The 24,815-nt window shown below is 45.4% G+C and overlaps 1 protein-coding gene and 2 long non-coding RNA genes across 6 annotated transcripts in view; 2 read left to right on the top strand and 1 right to left on the bottom strand.

The window, feature by feature from the left end:
• SATB2 (SATB homeobox 2) overlaps nt 1–6,611 on the top strand; it is a 140,216-nt gene extending 133,605 nt beyond the window's left edge. For all 4 annotated transcript variants that reach the window (XM_062619731.1, XM_062619732.1, XM_062619730.1 and 1 more), the window contains one exon: nt 3,489–6,611. In XM_062619731.1, the coding sequence (XP_062475715.1) occupies nt 3,489–3,944 (456 nt within the window). In that variant the 3' untranslated portion in view covers nt 3,945–6,611. The remainder of the gene's footprint in view (nt 1–3,488) is intronic.
• A 1,033-nt stretch (nt 6,612–7,644) lies between these two features.
• On the bottom strand, nt 7,645–8,949 carry LOC134164206 (uncharacterized). Its single transcript, XR_009965048.1, has 2 exons — nt 8,083–8,949; nt 7,645–7,843 (listed from the first exon to the last, which is right to left on the bottom strand). It is a non-coding gene; the product is annotated as an uncharacterized LOC134164206 (long non-coding RNA).
• Nucleotides 8,950–16,345: 7,396 nt separating this feature from the next.
• LOC134164195 (uncharacterized) overlaps nt 16,346–24,815 on the top strand; it is a 67,517-nt gene continuing 59,047 nt past the window's right edge. The window contains exon 1 of the long non-coding RNA XR_009965043.1: nt 16,346–16,585. This is a non-coding gene — a long non-coding RNA (uncharacterized LOC134164195). The remainder of the gene's footprint in view (nt 16,586–24,815) is intronic.

Here is a 24,815-nt window from a genome sequence, read left to right as displayed (position 1 = left end):
TCTTCCAAAGCTGCTCTGTTCTGAAACCCTGAGAGGACAGCCATGCCTGTGGAGTTTAAAAATGAAATCTCTTGAAAGGATGGGGAAAATAAGTCCTATGGGCATGGAAGGAAATCCGTATCTTCACATTCGGTTTGGAAGTAGATGGGGAGTCAGTGAGGAGGGTGGGAGGGAAAAGGAAGTCAGCTCCAGATGGTGGTGGCTGCGGTGGAGGAGGAGGCTGCCCCACCTGTGACTGGGGAGTGGTGAGGAAAGGCGCAGAAGAAGGAGAATGGAGTGGAAAAGAGGAGCACGGTGCACCTGTGTTGGGATGTGCACCTTTCCCAGCCCAGCACCAGCTCTCTTGGGAAAAGGAAAGCCAAGCGTGGCTGTTTTTTTTACCCCTTCTCTCTGAAGCCCACCATGGTGGTGGTTCATGGTAGGCCACACCATCATTTGGGGGTTTTATCTGCACTGGAAAATGTGCTGCAGCCTATGTTTAATCATGGAAGATCAATGGGATTTCCCTCTTTGGAGTACAGACACAGGGCAGAACTCACCCAAAACCCGAAGTGTTATGGCAGGGTGTGCACAGCAGTGCATGAAGCCAGTGGAGATTTTGCCTGCAGATTTAAGGGCATAAATAATGGTGGAAGTGAAATAGAATACAACCTTTTCCTAGTATCTACACTGATCACCGTGGGTCATGTATTCCCTTTTCTGGAGGGGATGGAGAGGTCACTCCAGAAAGGGAAGGGTTAAGTAAAATTATTCTTTCCCTCCCGCTCTCAGCCCTCTCTTTGGTTGATTGCTTTATAGATGCTGTAGGCATCTCTTCATCTCCTTCAAATTAAACATTTTACTGCTGCTGATTCTGTATTGTTGGATTTTTTTCATCATTATATTTGATTGGAAGTCTTGTAACATTTTTCAAGCTGAATCGTTTCTCATGCTATTTGTCAACTGAAAAGGGAAAAAAAAGCCCACTTCCAACTCCAACAAGAATGAACTGAGTAATTCACACCCTTTCTGGATGCGTTTCTATCTCTGTTAGCTGCTACTTGAATTCAGCTTCTGATTAGCAATGCTACTTGAGGCTTTTCGTATGACGCTGTGTGTAAATTCCCTGGGAGTTTATTGGTGGTGTTAAATCCTTTCTCTTTCTTTTTTTGGCTGTTCCGGGCACGACAGTGTCAGGGGACAGGACCAGAGGGCACAACAGCGGAGATAATTTGGGTAGGGGCTGTGTGACAAATTCATGGGCTAGGTCCTTGGCTGTGGTCAGCAATCCCAACTCTGATGCTTTCAGTGCTCCCTTGGTGATGTAGAGATGGATATGACCCTCATCTGTAACCCTCTGCTTGGAGATGTCAGTCCTTCTCTTTGAAAACAATCCATGGACAAAAAAGCAATCCTCAAAGAGCATCTGAGCGATTCAGTTCATTGGAACATTATGCTTTTTTGAGAGATGTGATAACACAAACCAGAGTATCTGTCATTTCCATTTGAGCTTCTCCTTTCCCACAGCTCCTTGGTCCATTCCTGTGACACCCTGAGTATTTACATGCTTGGGAGGAAAATGAATCTGTTGGCACTGAAACACATTTGCTGCCTTTCTGCCCATCAGCGGCTCTTGCCAGGAGCGTGGCAAGCCCTGCCTCTCACCTGGTTCCAGATGACAGCATGGAGCTGCTGGGAAGCTGCCTCCTTGTTCAGGTGCTTCCATCACTGTCACAAGCATCGCTCTGTGGCAGCTGCAGTGACTTGTGCTGCGGTCGGTGGGACGTGTGTTGTGTGTCTGCACGTGCACACCCTCTGCTCATCAAGGTACCACTGGGGCCGTGGTGCCAGGTCCTGCGTCGGTGCCTGCCGCTGAGCGGCAGATGGAGGTGAAGCCCCTCTTGGCCAGCTGAGTGCTGCCCCCTGTCCCCCGGTGCAGCAGCAGCAGCAGAAGGGCCATCCCTTGGCCACGCTGCAGGTCGGGTCGTTTTAACAGTGTCTGCTCCAGCTTGTGCTCTTTGGCCACATGTGTGCGGTGGGCAGTGACTGTGCGCTTGGATGTGCTTTTCAGACAGTGTGAGCGGGGATCACGGATGTTATCAATGACTGCGGCAGCAACGCTTGATGAAGGAAATGAACAGAGGGCTCTTCAGAACAGAGCCGTTTTATTTGCGTAACAGGCTGGTGTTGCACAGTGAACTTCCCTCTTGCAGTAATAGCAACATAGAGTTTTACTGGGGCTCGCTACATGTGTAAAATTCAGTGCAAGTTCTCAGCACATCTCCATTGTTTATCCTGATTTTTTTTTCCCTTTAAAGCTCTTTAATGTAGGGTTGATTTCCTGGATGTTACAGTTTGCAGCAAAGATGTTTTCTTTGTGGGTGAAGAGCCAGAATTCCCTCTTATTTGTGGAAGGAAATATTTATCCATATTGATTTTGTTAGCTCTGTAGTGTTGAGTTCTAATAATTATTTCTCTGCATCTGAAGAAACCTCTGGGCAAATACAGCCTGCAATCCTGTAGGGGATTTTTTGCTGCTAATCTCTCCTGTATAGATTTGGTTTTAAAGAAAGCATATGGAGCTCCTCTGTATTTCTAACAATTCAGATCAGGTGTTTTTCCCTTGGAATAAGGGCTGCACAAGCCCTTTCTTAGTCATTTTAAGTGGCTGTTAGGAAGATAAAGAGCTACATATGCTTTTCTTTAAACTTGCCGAAAAGGAGATTCTGCTGGTGAAAATCTGTTGTGAGACTGAAAAGTGTGTTTGCCCAGAGGGTTTTTCAGAATGGGGGGTTATAATTATTTGAACTCAGATCTTCTCAACTAGTGAAGTTCAGACAGATGTAATACAGAGAAGTCTGTTCAGGAGACACATTAAAGCCAGCTCTGTGAAGCAACTGAACTGGCTGCGATGTCACTTTTCATAGAAGGGAAATCTTAACAAATCTCTGCACTTCTATTATTCATTTTTTTCTTCCATAAAGCAGCTGTGATGGATTTCAATGCCAAATCATTATTTATGATAAAGTAGCACCTGACAGCCCCACGTGTGTCTGGGCCTTTGTGGTACTTGGCATCCAGTAGAAAAGGTGAGTCTGTAGCTTAAAAGGATGTGAGGAAACAAGGAGGGGGGGGGAAAGAAGCAAAGCCAGAGAGTGACTTGTCTGAGAACAACTGGCCAGTCATCGTGACCATGAGACGGTACTACCTTTTGACTTCATTTTTATTTTGTCTATTTTATATTTCCTTTTATTACTTGGATTTTGTATTTCTTATTTATTTGTGGGTTTGTATCTATTTTATATTGTTTGCATTTAGCATCACTTTCTCCTTCACTGGTGCAGCTGTCTTACAGGTGAGAAAGGCAGTGGTAAATGAATATTAATTTGTACTTTTCTTCACCAAAACAAAGTAGACCCTGTGCAAGTAGAGACCTATGCAAGTGCCCTCATCTCAGGCACCGAGGGGGTCAGCATGTATGTGAAGTCTGTGTCTGTTTGATCTTGTAGGTGCTGCACAGACAGCAGTCCCAGCCTGCGAAGGAGAATTCCCCACCTAGAGAAGAGGCTCCTCCTCCACCTGCTGAGGACAGTTGTGCCAAAAAGCCAAGATCCCGTACCAAGATCTCCTTGGAAGCTCTTGGTATCCTTCAAAGCTTTATCCACGATGTGGGTCTCTACCCTGATCAGGAAGCCATCCACACCCTCTCTGCTCAGCTGGATCTCCCCAAACACACCATTATCAAATTCTTCCAGAACCAACGTTACCATGTAAAGCACCACGGGAAGCTAAAAGAGCATTTGGGAACGGTGGTTGACGTGGCAGAGTACAAGGATGAGGAGCTGCTGACGGAGTCGGAGGAGAACGACAGTGAGGAGGGCTCTGAGGAAATGTACAAAGTAGAGCCCGAGGAGGAGAACCCCGACAAAAGCAAGGCAGCTCCAGCGGACATCGACCAGAGATAATGTGAGACAGGAGTGCAGAAAGCAATACATTGATCCAAGGATTTTCTGGTTTTATTTCTATTTTTTTTCTCTTTTTACTTTTTGTTTGTTCCTGTTGCGCATGATCCATGTGCAAACCGAATGAATTCAGCATTGCCCGATCAGACAGCGCCTTGACACAGACACTCGAGTGTTACACTTCCTACATTTGACTGAAGTAATCATTGTAATCACATAGGATTATGCCTTCATTAATCTTGCACTTATGAAAGGGACATCTAGCAAGTAAATGGGAAGAAAAAGTCCTATGAAATCAATGAAGGAAAATTTACAACTCTGTGTGTATATATATATATTTACATAAAATATATATATATTAAAATTGCATGGGACGGAACTTTGCAACCCAAAAGTATAGACTATGAAATGAGTTCTTTAAAGATGAGGCTTGTTTATGTATTAAAACCACTTCACAATGAGTTGCTTTGGCTTTTGATAAACTGCCACCTGCTCTCAGGGTGTGGTGACTATTTTTGAATTCCTATTTATTTTCTATGTTTATCCCTGATTTCTTTTTTTTTTCATTATTATATGGCTTCCTATCTGGCAACCTGATGGGTAATTTTTGAGGTATGTATTTAAAGATGTAAATCAACACTGCCAAAAAAAAAAAAAGAGGAAAAAAAAAGAGAGAAAATGGAAAAACAAATCAGGGCACCTTAAAAAGAAAACTAGTAAGTTAAAGTACTTTGAACACAATGCACACTTAAAAGGATACAGCATGTTCCACTCTCCAGACAGTCCTTTCCATAGCGAACAGATGAATTTTCATGGGATTCAGAATGACTAAACCTGAAATTCAGTGCATAGCAGACTTGTCTGTTAACGAGGTCTTTATCGGAAGAGAAGAAAGATAACATGTTGAGATTTGATGTACGGAATTCATACTATGAACCACATTTTACTGTGGATTTTATTTACCTGTTCTCTGTTTCAGATCTTAAAATGTATGAGCTTCCTTCTTGTTGTTGCTTTTTGTTTATACTGAGGTGAAACACACTCACACAAGCGTAAAGTTACATCAGGACACAAAACGCCACAATCCCAGCCACCCTGTCCTGGTAAATTGCTGACAGACCGCGGGTTTGTGCTGCTGACTTCCCGCTCGCCCTTCTCGCCAGCCCTCCCTCCCCGTGTGCCCAGTTTAGCCGGGCTTCCTCCGTGTCACGCGTTTTGTGCCAGTGAAATGAAGTGTTTTCAGCCGCGGGTCCCCCGCCTGCAGCCCACCCCAGGACTCGGTGCCCCGGGCTCCCTGCTACAGGGGGCCCTTTGCACCCATCCACCTCCTGCCGAAGGGTTTTGCAGCAGCCTAGCTGGCAGCTATGTTACATAAAGCAGAGCTAATACCGACTGACTCTTCAGTGGCATGAGCACTAAAGCTGCAGTCTCCTATAGCATCCACCAGTTCTGAGGCATCATGTCGAAAGAGACACCAAGTAGCATTTCGTTTCCACTTCTGTGCAATGATTTCCGAGACAAGACCTCACCTTTGCTACTCGTGCAGCTGGATTGATTTCAGACGCCTGTTCAAACTGCAGTCATAATCGCACCAACAAGGCTTTGGGGTTTTTTCCTTTCTTTTTTCATATGGGCTTTTTGTGTAACCTTGACAAAGACCTCATGCAATATCACTTTGAAAGTTACTTTTCTGTTTACTACACCAGGCAATGTAATATAACTGTTAATACTATTTATATATTTGAAAGGTATAAAAGGTAGGAGTTAAAAATGAAAACCGAACCTCTACGTGTAGATACTTCCTCAGAACAGACAATATACAGGGAGAAGACGTTGCAATACAAGCTAATTCTAGCTGATCAGTAACCTCTGGAGTTTTTACGGATTTTTTCAGAACTAATGTTTGAAACATATGAGTATCTCTGCATAAATTTCATATAACTTTGCAAAATGATGGTGGGTTGCTTACTTAATGCCCCTTTTGCTCTTCATCCTTTATTTCTGTAGTATGCTGCAGCTTTAATCAGAATTTCGATGGTTGCTGCTTTATGTTTCTCTCAGAGCTACTCTTTCAAAACTGTCGTCTTATCCTGTAGCTGAAATCACTCCATACATTTGAAAGGAAACTGAATTTTGCCACACTCCGTAAGGTTGTTCATCCGATGATGGCATCAACATTTGGTATCTTTTACACTTCAACCAAAAATTTTATTAGGTATTTTTTCAATGCTGAGTCTTGCCTTTTTATTTTTAATTTCACTGCCAATTTTGCAGTGGTTCTAAGTGAATCTGTGGGCATTTTAGCCTGTGGTCTTGCCAGAACTTTGCGAATTACAATGCATATATGTCTATTTATTCAATATCCATCATATAATATCTATTTGGAGAAAGAAACTTTTCTTGTAGTGCCTCTTAACAAAGCACAATTTTCCGCCTTTTTTTGTGAAATAAAAAGTAAAAAAAGAAAAAAACAAATTGTGTTTTATTGCGGTATCAACAATGTGAATAAGGATTAACATATTGTAAATGTTCTTTTTTCCATGTAAATCAACTTTATCTTTGTTATCACTAAGTGATAATTAATTTTTAACTTATGTGCATTGTTAGGCTGTTAGAATTTTTTGGTTGTTGAAATAAAAGGCATTCAATAAATATGACTTAATTTGTCAAGTAATTTACTGGGCCTTTTTTCTTTTCTGCTGAATCCGAGTGGAAGAAGGTCTGCAAAATGAAGGGGCTGTACCTGCATATCAACAAATAAATTAATAGGTGTTACTGTAAACCTGCAGGAGCCCCCTGGGGTCAGCACAGCTGACCTGTTGTGTCACTGGCTGTGGACACGTGTGTTCACAGGCAGTCTCCGAAGGGATGAGGAGGAGGGAGTGGGTGCCGTCAGCCCTTCGGAGAACACACTCAAAACTCACACATGGAGATCCGCTTCCAGCCTGCTGTCTTCTTTTGCTGGATTTTTTTCCTGTTTATAATTAAAAAGCCACAAATGACTGCGTGTCAGGAAACTTTTGGAGCACACATGTCCATGGTTAATGGACATAATAAAAGGCTTTATTATATTTATAGCAGGGCATCCTACTGAGTGTCTAGAGGAATGCCGGAAGGATTGATGTATCTGAGAAATGTGCGAAATGATTTGGGGGAGAATACAGATAAATGGAAAAAATTGCTCAAAATTCTTAAGCTAACAAAGTGGTGAGTGCCTGGATTCAATCCTAGCTGACAGATCGTATACCGCACATCAGACTTGAGTTGTCTAGGAATTGAGGTAGAGCAGTTTTTAAAAGCATTTATTATTTTTTTCTCTAGTTTCCTATTCAGTAGTTCTTTTTGTGGCTTATTTGCATCCTTGAGTAAAAAACACATCTTCGGATATCCAGCCACCTGCTTGTCACTTGAATATAATCCGAGACCAAGTGAAAACAAGTGTCTTTCTGACTGCTCAGGGAATACCTGAACAGCCAGTGAGGGCACCTGGAAGCTGTGCACGGCAGTGTTTGGTTGACTGCTGTTCGGTGGGTGCACAGCTGCTCTCCCTGCACTGATCTCTGAGGGGGCCCTGGGCTGCCTGTGCCCCTGCTGAGGGGGCTGGTGCAGGCAAATAGAACAAACCATCTCCAGGCCAGAGGTGCAGCCTTAGTGTCAGGAAAGGGCTGTAACTCACAACGCGTTGGTGAGCTGCTGTGACTCACAATGTGCTGTAACTCGCAACAGCCTGGTGCTAGTGAGCTGCTTCTGCTCTCAACAGCAGGCACAGTCCCGATGCGTGAGGCAGGCAGGCCAGGCTGGGGCTCCGCGGTCTCTCTCAGAGGGCATGAACTGGCCTTTGAACTGCACAGGGCAGATGCTGTGAAGATGCTGACGGTGCTGGATTGGGTGTCCTTTGCCGCCTGCCAGTGGGACAAGAAACAAAAGGAGAAACAGCTCTCACTTCACTGATAGTTTTATACATGCACTCTGTGTGTGTGTGTATAGCTAAACAATATCTAGGGAAAAACACACACATATTTTAATGGGGGGGGAATCCTATAAACATACGGGTTCTTCTTCCAAACCATAAAAAAATATAATTTAGTAGCTGCTATAGCAGAAATATTTCTATTAATGCTTCTACTCCTCTATACTTTACATACTGCTGCTCCTATTTGTTGTTCATGTTCTAGTCATCCAGACATACGTATTTCCAATTTCAAACCCTCATGAGTGAAAAATAAACATTTTAAGATTAGTTTAAAATGGGTTTATGAACATACTGTCTATTGCCTAAAGTTCATTGTTGCTTAGATAAAAGTATCCACTCAATCCCTTCCCACTTACTTAGTAACCAATTAGTTGCTCTGGACTAAATGGATTAGAATCCTTTATTGATGAAATTTTGTTTCCACCCTGAATCTGTTAAACAGGGAGGGATAAAAGGGATAAACATGGAGGGATACATTTGACAGTGAGCAAATGGCGCCTTAAAATCATAAACGAGTCATTACGAAAAATCTCCACTTACAATATAAAGTGCAGTGATTAATTAAAGATGCAGTTTTAACTTATTTATAGCCATTAAAAAATCATACCGGTTTTAACACAAAATAACACGAGCTAAGTCATCCAGGGGAGAGATGTGCTGGCAGCCTGAGGCTTGGGGAGCAGGCAATGTGACAAAGCCAACAGGGAACAGCAAATGCAGGCCACCCTTGAAACCTTTGGAAAAGTTCACGGAAGCAAGGATGGAAGGAGGTGGCTCTGGCATCCCTGCCAAGATCCCCTTCTTGCTCATATACAGACAGTTCAGGAGTGTGAAAGCCCCATCTCACTGCGATGGCAGGAAACCTGTGTGCTCACTCCTTGGCTGCGGTGCAGGCGGTGGGGAGCTTGCCAGCCGGGGAGCGTGCTGCGGGTGAGTCAGCCCCACCTCAGGCAAAACGATGAGAGGGGTGAGGGAGAGACAGCAGCGCCTCGAGCGCAGATTCCTGCAGGCTTTCCCCTCCTTCCCAGTTTTCGGTTGCTGATAGCCAAGTGCTTCTATTAGTCTTGCTCGACTGGCGGGTGTGCGCCACTGGAGCGGGGAGGGGGGCGAAGAAGGCTGGTGGGAGGCAAGGCAAGGCTCAGACACCCCTCAAGCTCCTGAGCTGTGCTGCTGTTCCCCTGGCGGTCTGGCTGTGTGACAGGCTGCCCTTCTGCCGAGCAGCTCACCTCTGCCGGGGGTCCCATGCACACAACAGGCACACCATGCCTCAGCCCTGGAATCGCGGCCTGGCCTGCAAGGCAGTGCCTGTTTAAGGCGAGAGTCATCCCCGCTGTCCTGCACTCGTGTGTCAGGAGCTACATCCCGTTCCTGCTAAGAGGAGTGGTGTAATTTACCCTTCAGAGGGATCTGGTCTTGATTTGAAGACCTCAGGAGATGGAAAAATCTACTGTTGCCTTCAGTAGTTTGTTTGAATGGTGGTTTCTCCTCTGCTAAATCTGTACCATAGTCTAAGGGGATTTGTTTGGCTTTCCCTTCCTGGTTTTGTGTTTTGTTAGGCTTTTTTCTTCTGAGTGAAAGTTCCAGGTACTGGTGGATGGGTTTTCCCTCTGAAGTAGCTGTTCTGATCTTGAATTGGAGCTGATGGTGGCCATTTCAAGGAAAAACCTGCTTTGGCTAGCAACAGAATTCCCCTCTGTACTGCCCTTGAGAGTGCACCAAGATAATGGCAGGAAGAGAAGCTTTTTAATAAAAAGGCTGTTTGCTGCTTGTGAACCTTGAAAACGCACAGGTACTACCTGTCACTCTTTAATTTACATCGTTTTATTCTGCATATCTGCAGAATACATACAGAACTGTAGCTTTTCATTGCATCTCATACCTGGATCAGTATAGATCAGTATAATCAGTATAATCTTCAGCCTGAGAGATAGGTCAGGTGCCTTCAAACAGAAATCAGAGCTCTACTGAAGTAAAACAGATGGTTTTGCTCTGTAAGGTGGCTCTGAGATCCAGACACAGGAAAGATACCGGCAAGGGAAGATCAGAGAAGATAATTTCTCCTTTGTCTCATGCATTGATTTGGCACTCGAGCAAGAGTAATAGAGGGAGATTTTGTAGTTCTGGGGCAGTGTTTGGAAGTGTTTCGTGCCTCTGGCATTGCCAGGACCTGGCATGCGTCCCCCCTTCTAGGAGTTTACCTGGCTGAGACCCAGGTCAGCTCCTTTGCTGGTGAGAGCTGCAGCGAAGAGAGCAACAGGCAGGGAGAATAAACCTGATCACTGCTCACTACTGAAGTGAGACCAAGGATGAGTACGCACAGTGGGCGGCTCTGAGGGCTCCATGCTGTAGGCATGGGGAGGTTTCCAGACCTGCTCTCATTACAGCACCAGGCTGAATGTGCCACTGGCCAATATTTCCTGAGTGACTCCAGGCACAACCGAGGGCTTTCTGAGGGACTGATTTCCTTCCGGGTGGAAAGTGCCGGCCAAACACAGAGTAACTGCACGTGAATGGAACAAAACCCTTCTGAGACAAGAAGATCTACAGAAATATTATAGCCCCTGTCTGTGCCCCTGCAGAGGAAGACATCAGTCTTGGTCTTGTTGAGGTGTCACCAACAGGCCTGTGCCTGCCTGTTTCTTAACCCATGTTCTGCAGAGCTATAGAGCTGATGTTTGAATGGATGTGCTTCATGCTGTGGTAGGACTGTGAAGTACAAAATTAACTGCTAGCATTGCCCTAAAGGGCAACTGCTCCCAGAAAAGCTATTTTCTAATGCAGTACTCATCTGTTTCATACCACACTCCTCTGTGCACTGTAGAGCTGTTAAGGTAGCATGAAACAGTGTTGGAGGTAATGTCGTGCCCTCCTCAACACCCAAAACACAGCTGAGCCATTTTGTCCACTGTGCTTTTCTTTTATACAGATGGAGGTGGGAGACAGAGGATGCTGGAGGAACACCATTCAAAGCTGCATAAGCTGGCATGGTGCTGAGAGCAACAGAGCTGCTCTGTCACATCCTCAGGAAGCCTGCTCCTGGGTTGCAATATCTGAACAACCTGAGCATGAGTGGCAGTGCCTAAGCAGCAACAACCACCACAATGTCCCTGAACACTTTCCTCACAAACTGACATGAGAGGTGACCCCTCCATGTCCCAAGTCTATTCAGATCAGTAGGAGCTCATGCCCTTGGCTTTGAGAGTAGAGGGACCAGCTCCTTCTTGCCCTAACAGACTGTTCCTTGCTCACACAGCCTTAGTCCCTCTTTACCATGTGATGAAAGTATATGCTACACGCCACACATTCTCAGCTATTTATTATCAGAGCTGGCCAGAAGAAGTGTTTGGTATGTATTACATCTCAGGGGAGGACAGACACAGCAGACTGACATGAAGGGGACTCTTGCAAGGACAGCGGAGTAGGACATGACCAGCAAATGCAATCCTTCACCAGGAGGTTCAGCCACCAGTTTCACAAGTTTCCTCTGTTTGTATTTAAAGGCTATTTTCCTCCTCTATTTGTATTTAAATTTGTATTATTCTGCTGTTGCAGAATATCATTTCCTTAATGGATCTGTTTTCACAGACCATTTAGCATCATTTGTTCTGTGTCAACATTGTCCTTTCATTTAGTTTCCCCCACCCAGCGTCCCCTCCTGACCTCTGGCCACCCATCACCCAGTCCATTCACAGACAGCAATTACACCTCCTGCAAGCTGAGTGCCACCGCACCAAGCCAGCTCAGCCCTGTCCCATCACGGCCATCTGTGGCTGGCTGGTACTGAAATGAGAGGCAAGCCTGCTGTTTCCAGCACTTGCCCAGCTAGTGCAAGGCTCCAGGCCCTGAGTGTGCCGTCCTACCCATCACCGCAGTCACAGAATAGTTAGGGTTGGAAAGGACCTTAAGATCACCTAGTTCCAACCCCCCTGCCACGGGCAGGGACACCTCACACTGAACCATGTCACCCAAGGCTCTGTCCTACCTGGCCTTGAACACCGCCAGTCCTCAGGCAACCGGTGGCTCCTCACATCTCAGCAGGTCCACCCAGCTCTGGCACCGGGGCTGCCCACATGTTCCCACTCTTGCACCGAAGCCATTTAAAGACAACAGAAGGCTTCCCAGAGCCCCGGCTGGAGCAAGGGGAGAGCTGCCTGCAGCCTGATGGTCTGACACCTCATCTGGCCAAGCGCACCTGCACCCCACACCTTCCCCCATACCTGCTGCCCCAGTGTGGTGACAGACCACAGGCACAGCCAATCAGGAGCGGAGCTGCTGGTGCCCCAGCCAATGGGATGAGGAAGAGCCAGGGTGGGCAGAGCGAGCTTGCTTGTGAGGTGGTGTGGTGGTGTCTGTGGCGGCAGGCCCTGGTGCCCATATTGATTGTGTCAATCACCCATGGAGCCCATGCTGCTGGGACCCCCCAGCACCGCCACTGACAGGGCAGGTCCACCCTGCCCTGACCAGGTTTCCTGCCTGCGGAGCTGGGGATCGGCCCGGCACGAGGGCGCCAGGCCCCGTGTGGTGGCACAGACACAGCACTGTCCCACCAAGTGCCAGGACGGGGCTCCGGCAGAGTGCTTCAAAGGAGAAGCTCATCCCTAGAAGAAAAAGAAGTGCTTGCAGCTGCCCCAGGAATGAATGGCTGGGACACAATCCAGCACAAAGGCAAGCCATACTGCAGCTCTTAGAAAACACAAAGGAGAAAACAAAAATGCCCCATGCAAGTAAGGTAATAAAAGACCACAAGTAACAGCTACCATGGAGAGAAGCACATGTGTTAATCACAGCTGACTTGGAAGGTAACTGGAGTCATCAACTTTAAATGCACCGAGATGACAGAACATGGGTTGTGAGCATATAGGGCGCAAACCATGGTGCAATTGTCTGGAACAAACCCCAGTGTAGTGCGGCTAGATAAACGGTGTCATTCAGTCCTACAAGGCCACGGGTGCTCACTCCCCTACCCAGGCTGCTGCAGTCACCCGTGCCCATGTGCCTGGGGCTGACGGTGTGTTCCACACTGGAAAGTGAGCAGCACCAAGGGTCTGAGGGAGGTGAGCCCACCTGCACCAGCCTGCAGAGACTGCAGCTTTACCCTGGCTGGGCACAGTCCCCACCACAAAGAGGGAGGGGCTGTACGTGGCCCTCTTCCATTAAGAGTTTTACCTTTTACAGTCCCCTGAATGCTGAACTGGGACGTGTGGTGCTGCCCCAAGGCAGCCCTGGAAATGAAAGACCTGGGAAGTCTTTCAGCTGCTACAAACTCACAAGGCTTCAGGGGTTCCTTCAGGTCTCCCATCCGTGTAAAGCCACAGAGACTCATCCTATGAGATTTTAGTGAGTGCTCTTGCTCCTCTGTCTGACTTACGCTGTCACCGTGTGCAGCCATGAAGCTATCTCAGCTTTCGACAAGACTCTGCCATTCCAGTTTCTTGTGTATTTTACATCAAAGGCTTTGGGATCTTTTCTTCTTTCTTGTCTTTACAAATGTGTGCGTATCTGCTGGGTGAATGTTGGTTTCATAATTGATGGACATGGTCTTGGCAATCTCCTTTTTAAGAGCCATTCCTTGTCACATAAATATCATCTATCAGTGCCCGTTGTCTTTATAGCGATCTTGAGCAAACAGTTTTATTTCCAATCAGGACATCACACATTGATCTAAACACTCATCTGTAATGGATCAATTTACATTAGGAGAGCACTATTGTAGCATCGCTGTTCATTATATTGAAAGAAGTATATGTTTAGTTACAGGCTAAAATCAATTAAACAGCCCTGTGCCTTTTGCTGTGAGAGAGTCAACAAGCCAGTCTGTCTTGGACAATTACCCAGCTACAGCTCCTTAAAAAAAGGCCCTCCAACACAACCCCCATCCTCTTGAGCTCAGTTTCTCCTTTAGAGATGACTTCTGCAATGTTTTGCTTGTGCAGTCTGGTAAAACTCTCAGCTAAAACGCACACAGGAGAAAGGAAGGCAGTCTTGCTGCTGCTGTTGTGGAGGAGGCTTTCTCTGGGCCACACAGAGTCCTGTATTCAAAAGGGAAACGCACTTGCACAAGAAGGCTGCCCGACAACACGTGATGGTGTATGGGGGAGATGCTGAAAAATGTAGACAATGCTGTTTGTGTCTTCATGGGTGAGGTTGTTAGCTCCAAGTAGCCCTGATTTCAGGGAAGGAGAAACAGAGGAATTGGGAGGCAGGGAGGAATCTGTACATTGCTCTGCTGTTTCTTGCCTTACTGCAAGAAAGGAGACAGCAAAGAGTGCTGAAGGCTCTCTGACAAAGGGAATGTGATTTCAACTGATATAGCTGCAGGGAGAGTAGGAACCTGCAATTTCAAAAGCAAAACACATAGGGGAACTACAGGGCAATGCAATGATGGGATTTGAGGAGCATATCTCTTGGGGTTCTGATGGATGCAGCAGTGGCAGATTACCTCAGCCTCAGCCAGAGGTCAGTGTGCTCAGTGGCAGAAGGGTCAGTGTACTTATGGCCTGTCTGCCATGCGCTGCCGCGGCAGCAGGGCCAGTGAGCAGCTGTGCTCTGGTTACCATGCCTGGTTACCAACTGGCCCCTACTGGTCTCAGCCTGATGGAAGCAACTGGCTGAGCCCATGGGCTACAGAGAGCCCATGGCCATTGCAGCAGCACTGGAGAGGCCAGGCCAGGCTCGATACTGCCACACTAGGTGTGGCTTTTCTTTGTGCCAAACCTCTGATAAATAGGTAAAAGTTACCAGCAGGGGTAGGCTCTTACTTTGTGGTAAGAAACCCCTCATGACCTGCTGTACCTGTGCTGTAGATAATTTGTACAGCCTTCCTGGTTTATATGTGTATGTGTATGCATATGCATATATGGTGTTTTGGGTTGACACTTTGCTTACTCCTTCTCTACCATTCAGGCTCTTCCAGCCCTTGTCTTACTCTTTCATTACATGCACAAAACACTGCTGCTAATAATAATAATGAGAAGGAAGGAATAGCAGATATTACAAAGCTTATTAAGAAATTGATCTTTATTTTGCTCTTGAATAAAGAGGCAGACCTCAAAACTGCTGAAGCCATTCAGCTAATTGGTTATTGGCTCTCCTGAGTGATTATATCCACCCTGGTTCCACCAAGTTCAGCAGGTCTCATGCTGGTCAATTAGCCTTTGGCATTCAGAAAGGCAAATACTTCATTCGGGTTTTTTTCAGAGCCTGTTTGTGTAGCATAAGGTGGACTGCGCAGGAGAGATTCCCCATGGGCAGCAGGGGAACTTATTGGCACTTGTGGTCTGAATCCTGCCCTTGAACTAGCACCAAAGGGCATTTTTGCTTGCGCCCCAGCCTTCTGGAAAGGTGGATGATGATTGGTGGAAGAATCTACCCCAGGGACTGCAGTGCAGGAGGACAGCCAAAGCGAGAAGGTTTTTGGAAGACCACAGTTATTTCCTTCAGCGTGACCTTCGCCCAGTACTGGGCCCTGATTCTCCTGCAGGCTGAGCAATGCCAGCAGAGCCTGAATGTCAGCTTTTGTGCTGGCTGTGCGGATGGATGCCCTGTTGCTTGGTCACAGTTGGTCTGCACACTCACTAATCACCACTGCTCTGATTCCTGCAGCATTACCAAGGCTATGCACAGCTAAACAACTGATGCCATTTAGTGGCTTTTCCTACAGAGTGCTCAGGCCTGCCTTCACCACTATGGCTTGCCAAAGGGCTCAAACACTTGCATTGCTGTGATGCAGACCCTGTAATAATAGTTGGTTACATTCAGAGAATTCAGTTCAGATTTTAAAACCTCATCAAATAGTTAATGACTGACTATTTCAACACAGCAGTTCCTGCAAGACTTGGGAGAGAAGAGAGAGAGGGAGATGGAAAAGTTATTCATGTCCCATCTGTCTGGAATGCTTGTCCCCTCCCTCCCACCCACTGAGTCACTTCCTCCCTTTATATCTCACTTAAAATTTTTCCTTTCCCCTTTAGCTTATGATTAACAGGCACTCACCCTCTGCAAATTGTTTCTTTTCTTTTGATGCAATGTTAGTTAAGGTTCTATGGATAAACATAGTGTATTGTCTGGTAAATGCTTGTATATACATGCATATACATGTATATACACATTACACACTACATATATGGCCATGTAAATGGGTATGTCAACCACTGCAGTATCCAGATGGTGATCCAGCCTTCCAAACTGAACCAAGGCACTAGTAATGTATTGCCATGGTTATTTTGTCCTACTGCCCGAAACACAGTGGAAAGGTCTGCAGGCAGAAGCACATGCCTTGAACTGTGAGGTAAAGGTGGTTTAGGGCAGCAGCTACCAGCCCAGAGCAGGGTTCACTCAGCTCCAAGATCTAACCTGGGTAGGTGTGTGGAATGGGGCCACCTGCTTAAATGCCTCAAGGTGTGTTTCGTGAGGGGGTTTAACTGGCTCAGCCTACTGCTTTCCTGCCAGGGTCAAGAGGGCTTTTTTTCAAGTAGCAGACAGTGAAGGAGTCTGGAGGAGACTGTCATGTACAGTAAAAGAAAGAGGTGGTCTCGGGTAAGGAGCCTGTGGTTATGTGCTGACCTGGCAGAGTAAGCAGGGAAGAGTGGGCTACCTACAGCAATTTGATAGAGGAGCAGGAATGGCTGCAGAAGAGGAACGTGCTGGTGCGTTCATCCTGGAAGTAGTCAGGGTAAGGAGGAAGAGTCTGGATGCTTCCTGAGCAAGTGCGTGAGGTGGTGGTGAGTTTGTAAGCTGTGGAGTAGGTGAAGGTTAGGAAGGGAAAGCTTGAATCTCCTTGATTTGAGTTACCTGAAGTTTCCAAGTGAAGGGGAAGAATGTGAGGCCCTATGTTATGTACTGCAAAAACCTCGTATGTGTTCTACCTGCTTCAGCTTTTTTGCACATGGCTCAAAGGTGGAATGTTTCATGTACCTGGGACCTGTACTGCGGTGGTGTGGGAAAGTTTTGTTCTTCAGGGATGTTAGGTCAATGCTACTTGGCGAAAAGAAGTAAAAATTGTTTTAAAGCCTAACACTTGAGCAGTTATATGTGATTGGGGGAATTCCCATCCCAGATGGCATCAGCATTGCTGTGTTCACCTACAAGATGCTGCTCTCTTTTGTAATCTTTTGTAACAAGATCCCACCAGCTTTTCTGTTTCCCATCAGCTGGTCATAAGCTGATGAGTGGTGCAATAACCTATGTAGTACATCCACTCTGGGATGCATTGAAGGCTGGGGTACAGATGTGTTACAGAGCCTCCGCAGAGAGCCAGCTTGGCTCCTGATGGAGGCTTTAACTGTGTGCTGGATCTGCAGAGTCCTGGTCTGGCTCTGCAGAGCCTTACAGTTTCAGAACCTCACTGCAGGGGTGCCTGGGGTGCATCTGTGCTGGGCTGGCACTGATCCATTAGTGTATTTTTTTGGCTCTGACTCTGTCCAGAGAAAGTAGCTGTCCTGTTACCAAACCTGGAGCTGGGACTGGGCTCATGAGCCATGGCCAGGCCTCTGAATATTTGGTATCTGAGAAATGTCTTCATCTTGTATACATGCGTAACGGTGCAGGTGGGCTGAGACAGATCCAGGGACTGAGAGTGTGACTGTACTTGCTGTAAATTCACAAATCACGGACCTGTGTGCACTGAACTCCACCAGTTTCCCTTAAAAAGCAGGGCTGGGAAGTAATACATGGGTCTTGTGGTTTTATGACACCTAATAGGAGATCATAAAATGGCCATTGAATTTTATTGCATTTGTGGGAGAGCTGATGAGTCCAAGGATGGTGTGCTGTGTTACTGGAAGTCGAATAACCACTGGTGCTGATGTTGCTGAACAGCTTTTTGACGGGAGGTTTGTTAGTTTATTCTCCCATGCCTCGGCTCTGATGATTAGCTATGCATTCTAGCTAGCATTTAGAGGTTTCCTCTTCCAGCTTATTTTTTGGAAACAACTTAACACATATGCATGTGGGAACAGCATAGCTACCCATGTATAATGTGTGGGCAGCATGTATGGGCAACCTTTGGAAATAAGACAGTAGCCTCAGTTGGTTATTCCCCTGAGAGATGTTAATTATTAACTCTGAAAAGTAATTCTTCTACCTGTTCTACATAAACTTTCATAGCTATATGCAGCAGCAAGATATCTTTAGGTAGTGAATGGCTTGCAAAAAGCCAAGCTCTTTAATGTTACTGTGCAGATAGATTTGGCTGCTGGAGAACTACTTCAGCCTAAGATTTTAGTTCTGCCAGCTGGCAGAAGTGATCATATATGTAAAACCTTAAGCTGAGCCAGAAAAACCTGAGTTCAAATCTCTTGCCAGGGATTGTAGGATAGAATGATTAACCTGATTTTGTATTTTTGGATAACTATCAAGTGCCCGAATATTTATAGTAATAAATGTCTTCCATATGTGCTGATACTGCATCCATGGAGTGCAATAGCATGATACAGTTATTGTCTTACTTGAAGACACTAATTATAGCTAATCCTATAGGCACATGAATCATGAAACACTGGCCCAATTTCTGCCAGCTTCTGTGAGATGCATCTGACTTTGCTCATGTGAGCAATGCAGGTCAGCAGAGAGCTCAAGGCAAAATTCCAAGAGTGCTGAGGATCCTGAGTTCCCTTTTCAGAAGAGAGAGAGGCACTTGCTATTTAAGCATTTAAAGCTGCAGGTGGGCGCTTTACAAGCTTGAACCTTCTAAGTCTTACTGGTAGGTGTCTGGTGTATCTTGAAGTGTCAAGATGCCACTGAAAATACAGTCTTGAACCTACAAGCCATTGTCATGTAGCCCTGTGATCCTCCAAGTGAAAACTGGCAGGGGGCACCTAAGTTTCTAAATTCATTTGGTGCCTGCTAGACTGGTGCAATAGCCATGCTTGGAGCAATGCTGGTGCCTGTTGAGCTGACATGGCACAGTACTGAGGGTGCTCAGCTACTGCAGAGATAGAGCTTCTCCAGGGATGTGGTGGCTTACCAGGTCAAGCTCTTAAATACACCTTAATGTAATAAAACCTCTTCAGTTCATGACTGTAGAGCTACTCTCCAGTTGGTTAGAAAAAGTAACAGAGGAACTGTATGAAGGTTTTAATGTTGTAATAAGTTGGCTATAAAAACAGAGAAAGAGAGACTAAACCAATGTTCCAGTAGTTTTCCCTTGAAATAGAGGTAAGCCCGCCCAGACGTCTTCCTTTTAAATACTGACTACTGCATCTGTTTTAAACCAAAAATAATACCTTTTGATTGGAAATGTTTCAATAACATTATTTGTGCATTTTATTGAGGCAGAGGTTGCAATTATTAGAGTCACCAGGAATTTCAGACATTTAAACACAGCCTTTATTTCTCCAGAGTAAACCACATCCCTGTGCAATTATTCTTCTATCTAAATGCCTTCAAACCAAGTCCTAAACCAGATCTGACATTTTTTTTGCTGGTGGTCCGTCTTACAAATCAGCCCTTGAAAGGAACATGCGGGGCTAAGCAAACACCGAAGAGGTTGGACTGGTCCCTGAGGATGCTGAAGAAGGCAGAGCTGGTGCAGGATGCAGCGTGCAGTCCTGGGTAAATCCTGTGGCTCTGAGCTGTCAGTCTGGCCAGGTACTGTAGTCTGGGCCCCTCAGACTTTAAAAGAATAAGGAGAAGGGTTTGTCTGGTCATGGAAACTGCTCCTTTCAACCATGTGATCTCTTTACGGTTTTTCTTTCAGCCGGCTTTGCACCAGGAAGCAAACAATTGCATCTGTGGCAGAGAAGGGACTTGGCTCAGCAGCCAGAATGTCCCCCCAGCATGCTCTGAATGTTGCCCCCTAATCTTTTCAGCAAAGGGTTTTTGACATTTAATTAAAAAACTGAGACTTCTAAAGGGCCTCTAAGGCCTGAATCCCCTGTGTTTTCTGGCATCTCTACATCCTGTATCGGTATCACAGGAGCTAGGCATTTGAGCACTTTCATTTTCAGTTTCTTGATGCTTCCAGCACAGCATAAATAAGAATTTGGATCTAAAAGTCCATTAAGATTTTGGTATCAATGAGAACAACAAACTTGAAGCCAAAGGAGGTGTCCCAGCTTTGGACAGAAGGAGGTGAGAGTTTGTTTAGGAGGCGACTTGAGACAGCAGTAGATAAAAGAGGAATCCTCCTCACCTGGCCAAGGAAGTTTTGGCATCTGCCTGTTGAAATATCTGGCAAGTGCCTGCTGGCTTGGAGAGAAGAGAATTAGGTTCATGTTGGAGTGCAAGGATGACAATCATGACTTCTGTCCTCTGCTGTCCGTATCATCTGGATGTGTTTTCCCACACATACTCCATAAGAAAAGATATTGAGAAACCTGAATGATGTGTCATGATGCCAGGATGCTGTTGCCATTTTGCTCAGAGAGCCTTATTCCATACCACTTTGATGCTGGTTGTGTGCTTCTTCAGGGTCTGGGCTTTCATGACTTTATCTGAAGTGTGTGTCCTCTCCTTTTCCCCAGGGTAGCAGCATATTGACTGCTTTCCCCACAAACACCTGTAAAACCTCCACACTCCCAGGAGAAACATTCTTATTTAGTCTTCTGATGATGGTGAACTTGCAGTAACGAAAGAACAGAGCAAAATACAGAGCTCTTACTCTAGTGAAAAAAGGTGGCACTCAAGCTGTTGCTCATCTAAGGGCAAGCAGGTTCCTGGCAAGAGCATGTGTATACCAATGCTTTATAGCAGGCCAGGTCTTGAGTGCACTGTCAATTAAGGGCAGCAATTCAAAGTGATTCACAGCAGATTACACCAGCTTGTCTCTTCATGGAGCACACTGGTCCTGAGCCTGCAGGTGCTGCACAGACTGCCAAGCCTGGAGCTAGCCTGCAGTTATGCTGTCAGCCTTGCTTAGATCTAATGCTTTATGACAACTGTCTACCTGTAATGTGATAATGGGCTCAAAACCTCTGCAAAATTGATAGGGTCTCTCGCAAAGAAGGAGACACTTCTAATGTGGCAGTCCTTATCCCTTTCTGAAAGTCCACGTGAACTGCAAATTTCTTTGCAGAACTGGGAGGCATGGTTCTGCAGCCCCTGACAAGGGGGCTGGTTGTGTTGGTGTCTGTGAGGCTGCTGGCCTCCTACTTTCCCCCACTGCAGAGGGAAACACCCTGTTGCATTTTCAGACACTCTAGATCTGTTGTAAACTCTTAAACCTAAGATACTGTTGGCTTCTACTTCTTAGGGCTTCTTGCGTACTCTGTACTTTTCATTTTCTGGATAAAATCATCTTCTAGCTTCAAGATGTTTCGTTTATACAATGAGTTGGTTATATTTAATTCCTAAAATGAGTCACTGTCTAGAATGATTAACAGGTAGTGTTCTAAAAGAAATTATGCTGAATATTGTGTAACACAGCCTGTACAGAAGGGACCAGATTCCTACCCACCTTATATTGGTGTGATCCAGGAATAGCACCATTGACTTTGTGTTAGATCAGTGTTAAGAGGGAGTTGGGCCTAAAATATCCTGATGTAGTTTCAGACCCTCCAGATTTGCTGTTCGGAGAGGTTGCAGCCATGGGAAGGGTGATCTCCCTTGCTATGGAGAGGCCTAGGTATGGTCCCTGTTCATAAACACAAGATAAAGCCCCTTTTCCCCACACTCCCTAACACTATTGATGGTACAGTGTTATCACCATCTTGGCCTATCACCATCCTGGCACAGGGCTTAATGGCAACCAGAATCTATTTTAGCAGCCAAATGTTGTCATTTTAGCTGGTATAACTAGTTGCAGCCTGTCCTTTTCCAGCTGTCCAGCTTCTATCCCAGCTCAAGCAGGCCCAGGGTTGGCATGGGGTTTTGGCATGTGCATAGGGACAGCAGAACAGCTGTGGTCTCCTGATGTATTTTGGCTGTATGGGAGACTGGCTTGCGCAGGTGTGGATGACTACCATGGATAAGTGCCAGGCCCTTTGAGGAGGGAACAAGGAGATTGACCCTCAGGGCCTGCTCTCTGGCATGAGTGGTCCAGCCCTATCCTTGGGTACAGCGTTGTGAAGCCAGGAACTGCCTCTTGGGACTGTGCCCTCGAGATCAGAGTCCCCTCCAGAGAAAACAGAGATGTTTACACAGAGCACAACTATCCTAACGGCCATGTGATAATTAAGAGGCCTGAGGCTACAGTATAAATCCTTCCCTATGACCTTCTCATCTTCCAAGACTACTGGCCCCTGTGGTAGCTCTGACCTGCATGCCATTCACTGCCACATCTGTGGGCTTATCATGCTTCTTAAAGAGCCCATAAACCCATTAGCTCTGGGTAAATGATCCCTGGGCTGTCTTTAGAATAATTAAAACCACAAGGCAAACAGTTACTCTGGACTATCAGCATCATATCAACAAAACTTGTGTCTTGAAATGTGTGTTCAATTTCTGTTATTAAAAGGCACAGAGCCATATGTGAAGCATTATCACGCATCTTTGTGAAATTAGCAGAACTATTTGAACAACCACTTTGTCTCTATCAAAACACTGCCTGATTATTATTATTTTTTCATACTGTGTAGGAAGGTGAGAGAGCCTTTGGAAAGCAGGAGGGCTTATGCAGGCAGTTGGACTTCTGTAGCCCCTGACTATGTTTGCTCTGCAGAGATGCATACTATCTATCTGAGGAGCCCAGGCAATGCTGGTCATAAATGGGCAAAGAGGAGAAAGATTAAGAGTCCTGTGTTGCTTTTAATCCTGAAATCCAGGAGGCTGTTGCTTTCGTCTGACTCCTCAATTATTCTACTTTGAGTGAGGCTTCCCCAGTGCTTACCAAATTCAGTTTCAATTAGGATCAATTGAAGTCTTACTATTGATTAAGTGCGAAAAGAGAGAAGACCAGTCCTGAGTGTGCTTTGGAATTCCCACCACCTATGGTTAGGAACATATGTTAGAAAAGTGATGTCACTTCTGACTGCCTACAAACTACACCTTAACAAAAAAAATAAAGGAAACCAGAAAATTTCTAGTTCTCAGTTTCTTGGACTGGCCCTCTGAAAATGGCACCAAACCCACTTAAAGGCAAGGGTTTTGAAGGATGGGGAAAAGAGAGAGGAGCTGTTTCTGATTAATAACGACCAGCAACTGTGGGCAAGGTCAACATGAGGCATATGGCCAGGCTTGAAGGAAACATGGTGTGAGGTGTTTTGCTGCTTGACTTCAAAAACTTCCAAAGCAAATAAACCCCAAAATTATTGATCTGTTTGGCAGTGCATTTGGCAGTTGACACCAGGCACCTCCTGTGGACCAAGAGCCTTTAGTTCTGGTTTTGTGTGGCATACAAAGGATTTTCTACTCTTAATGGTCATAGTTGGGGTCTTTTCGTGTATGTCTGGTTTTGTGCATATTTACTTTCAAGGGTGTTGAAGACGAGTGAGATCATATTTGGAGAAGGTGATCATTAAAGAAAATGCCAGTGCTTCTTGCCAGGCCTGGTTATCAGCCAAATAGATTGAGATAAGGCAAACAAAACTGAAATAAATATGAAATCAGTTGATTTAGTCTGCTTAGACAAATTGAACAACATCCCTTGATCGTCAGAGCTGAATCAGCAAATATAAAAAACCCAAAGACAGTCAACCCTACACTTACAACCCACTTGAGGTTTCACGCTGACAGCCTAGTCGCTAAGTATAAATGATCCTCCCACTACTGGTTTGTCTGAGTCTCGGGTTATATCCAGGGGTATGACTGCATCACTAGCCTTGCAATCTTAATTTGATTTTATTTCTTTTAACTGAACAAATACATAGGAACTTTCTTACTGTGCCAAGTATTTCTGCTAGAAAATATTCTGGAGGATTCATGTAATAACAAACATGTGAAGGATTTCTGATATGAGAAAGTCTTGCTTATATTAATTTTTTTTTTTTAGCTCCAGAGTGAGATTAGCTTTGTTCTAAAACTGCTTAAAGTCTAAACCCATATACCTCCAAATGTGCAGTGGCCAGAACTACAGGCTTTTGGTACATCTATAATATAAACAGTAGGTTTAGCATGCATAGTAATATGTGATATGAGCCCTGATTATACAGACTCAGCTCTCTTTATTAATATGGAGCACTGGCTTTTCTCCTTTTTCTGGAGACTGAAATTTGACATGTTTACTTTTCTGAGATGATCTTTTGTGGATCCTTTTGGAAGCAGCTCACAACTGCCTAGGGCTGTATGGACTGAGCTGAAAACCAAGAAAAGAGAGAGAAGCTTCAGAATTAGCTATTCAAGTATATTATTAACAGCTGTTAATATGTAATTTCCACTGGTAACTAAATGTATAGTTACTGTGTTGTACCTCAGGATTTGGTCTCTTTTCCTCAGACACATTATGTGTGGCCAAATGCAGAAAATTTAGGATTGCTACTATTTGGAAAGGGAAGTAAACAGAAATGCTTTCAGAGCAAATAGTAGCTGGAGCTTACATAAAATAACGGTACAATAAACTGCAAATGCCTCTCTAAACATAAGGTTACTGTTACCAAAAGGTAGACAGGTTTTGGGATGGCAGAGAGCAATAAACAGCCTGAAAGCCATTACTTTATGCTAGCTCTGAGGCTTAGCAGCCATTAGAAACATTATAAGGGACTCTTGCATGTTTCCTTGGGTGAGATCAAGCTAATTTGCAAAATGCAACAAGCTTCTGGTCTACCAGGAAAACTTTTCGTGCCCGTTGCTGGCAACGCTTTCCACATTAGAACTGGGGAAAGGGAAACACCACCCAGGGCTGTTGCAGCTGGTCACCAGCCTGGCATTGCCCACCTTGCCACCCTCCTAAAGATGTCATGGTGAGAAACTTGTTCTGATTTTTCCCTAAGCAGGGCTCAACTCAAGCAGTGGCCTTGTCCAATGCCCTTCTGCTGGTATCAGGTATTTCATGTACTGCTTACCAGCAAGTGGTATACTGCAGCCCACGT

This window comes from Pezoporus occidentalis, unplaced genomic scaffold (genome assembly GCF_034315485.1).
Source record: "Pezoporus occidentalis ecotype Australia unplaced genomic scaffold, CSIRO_AGI_Poc_V1 ctg213, whole genome shotgun sequence".
Taxonomy (NCBI): domain Eukaryota; kingdom Metazoa; phylum Chordata; class Aves; order Psittaciformes; family Psittacidae; genus Pezoporus; species Pezoporus occidentalis.
Note: the sequence above shows the minus strand (reverse complement) of the source record. Positions and strands in the feature narration are given on the sequence as shown.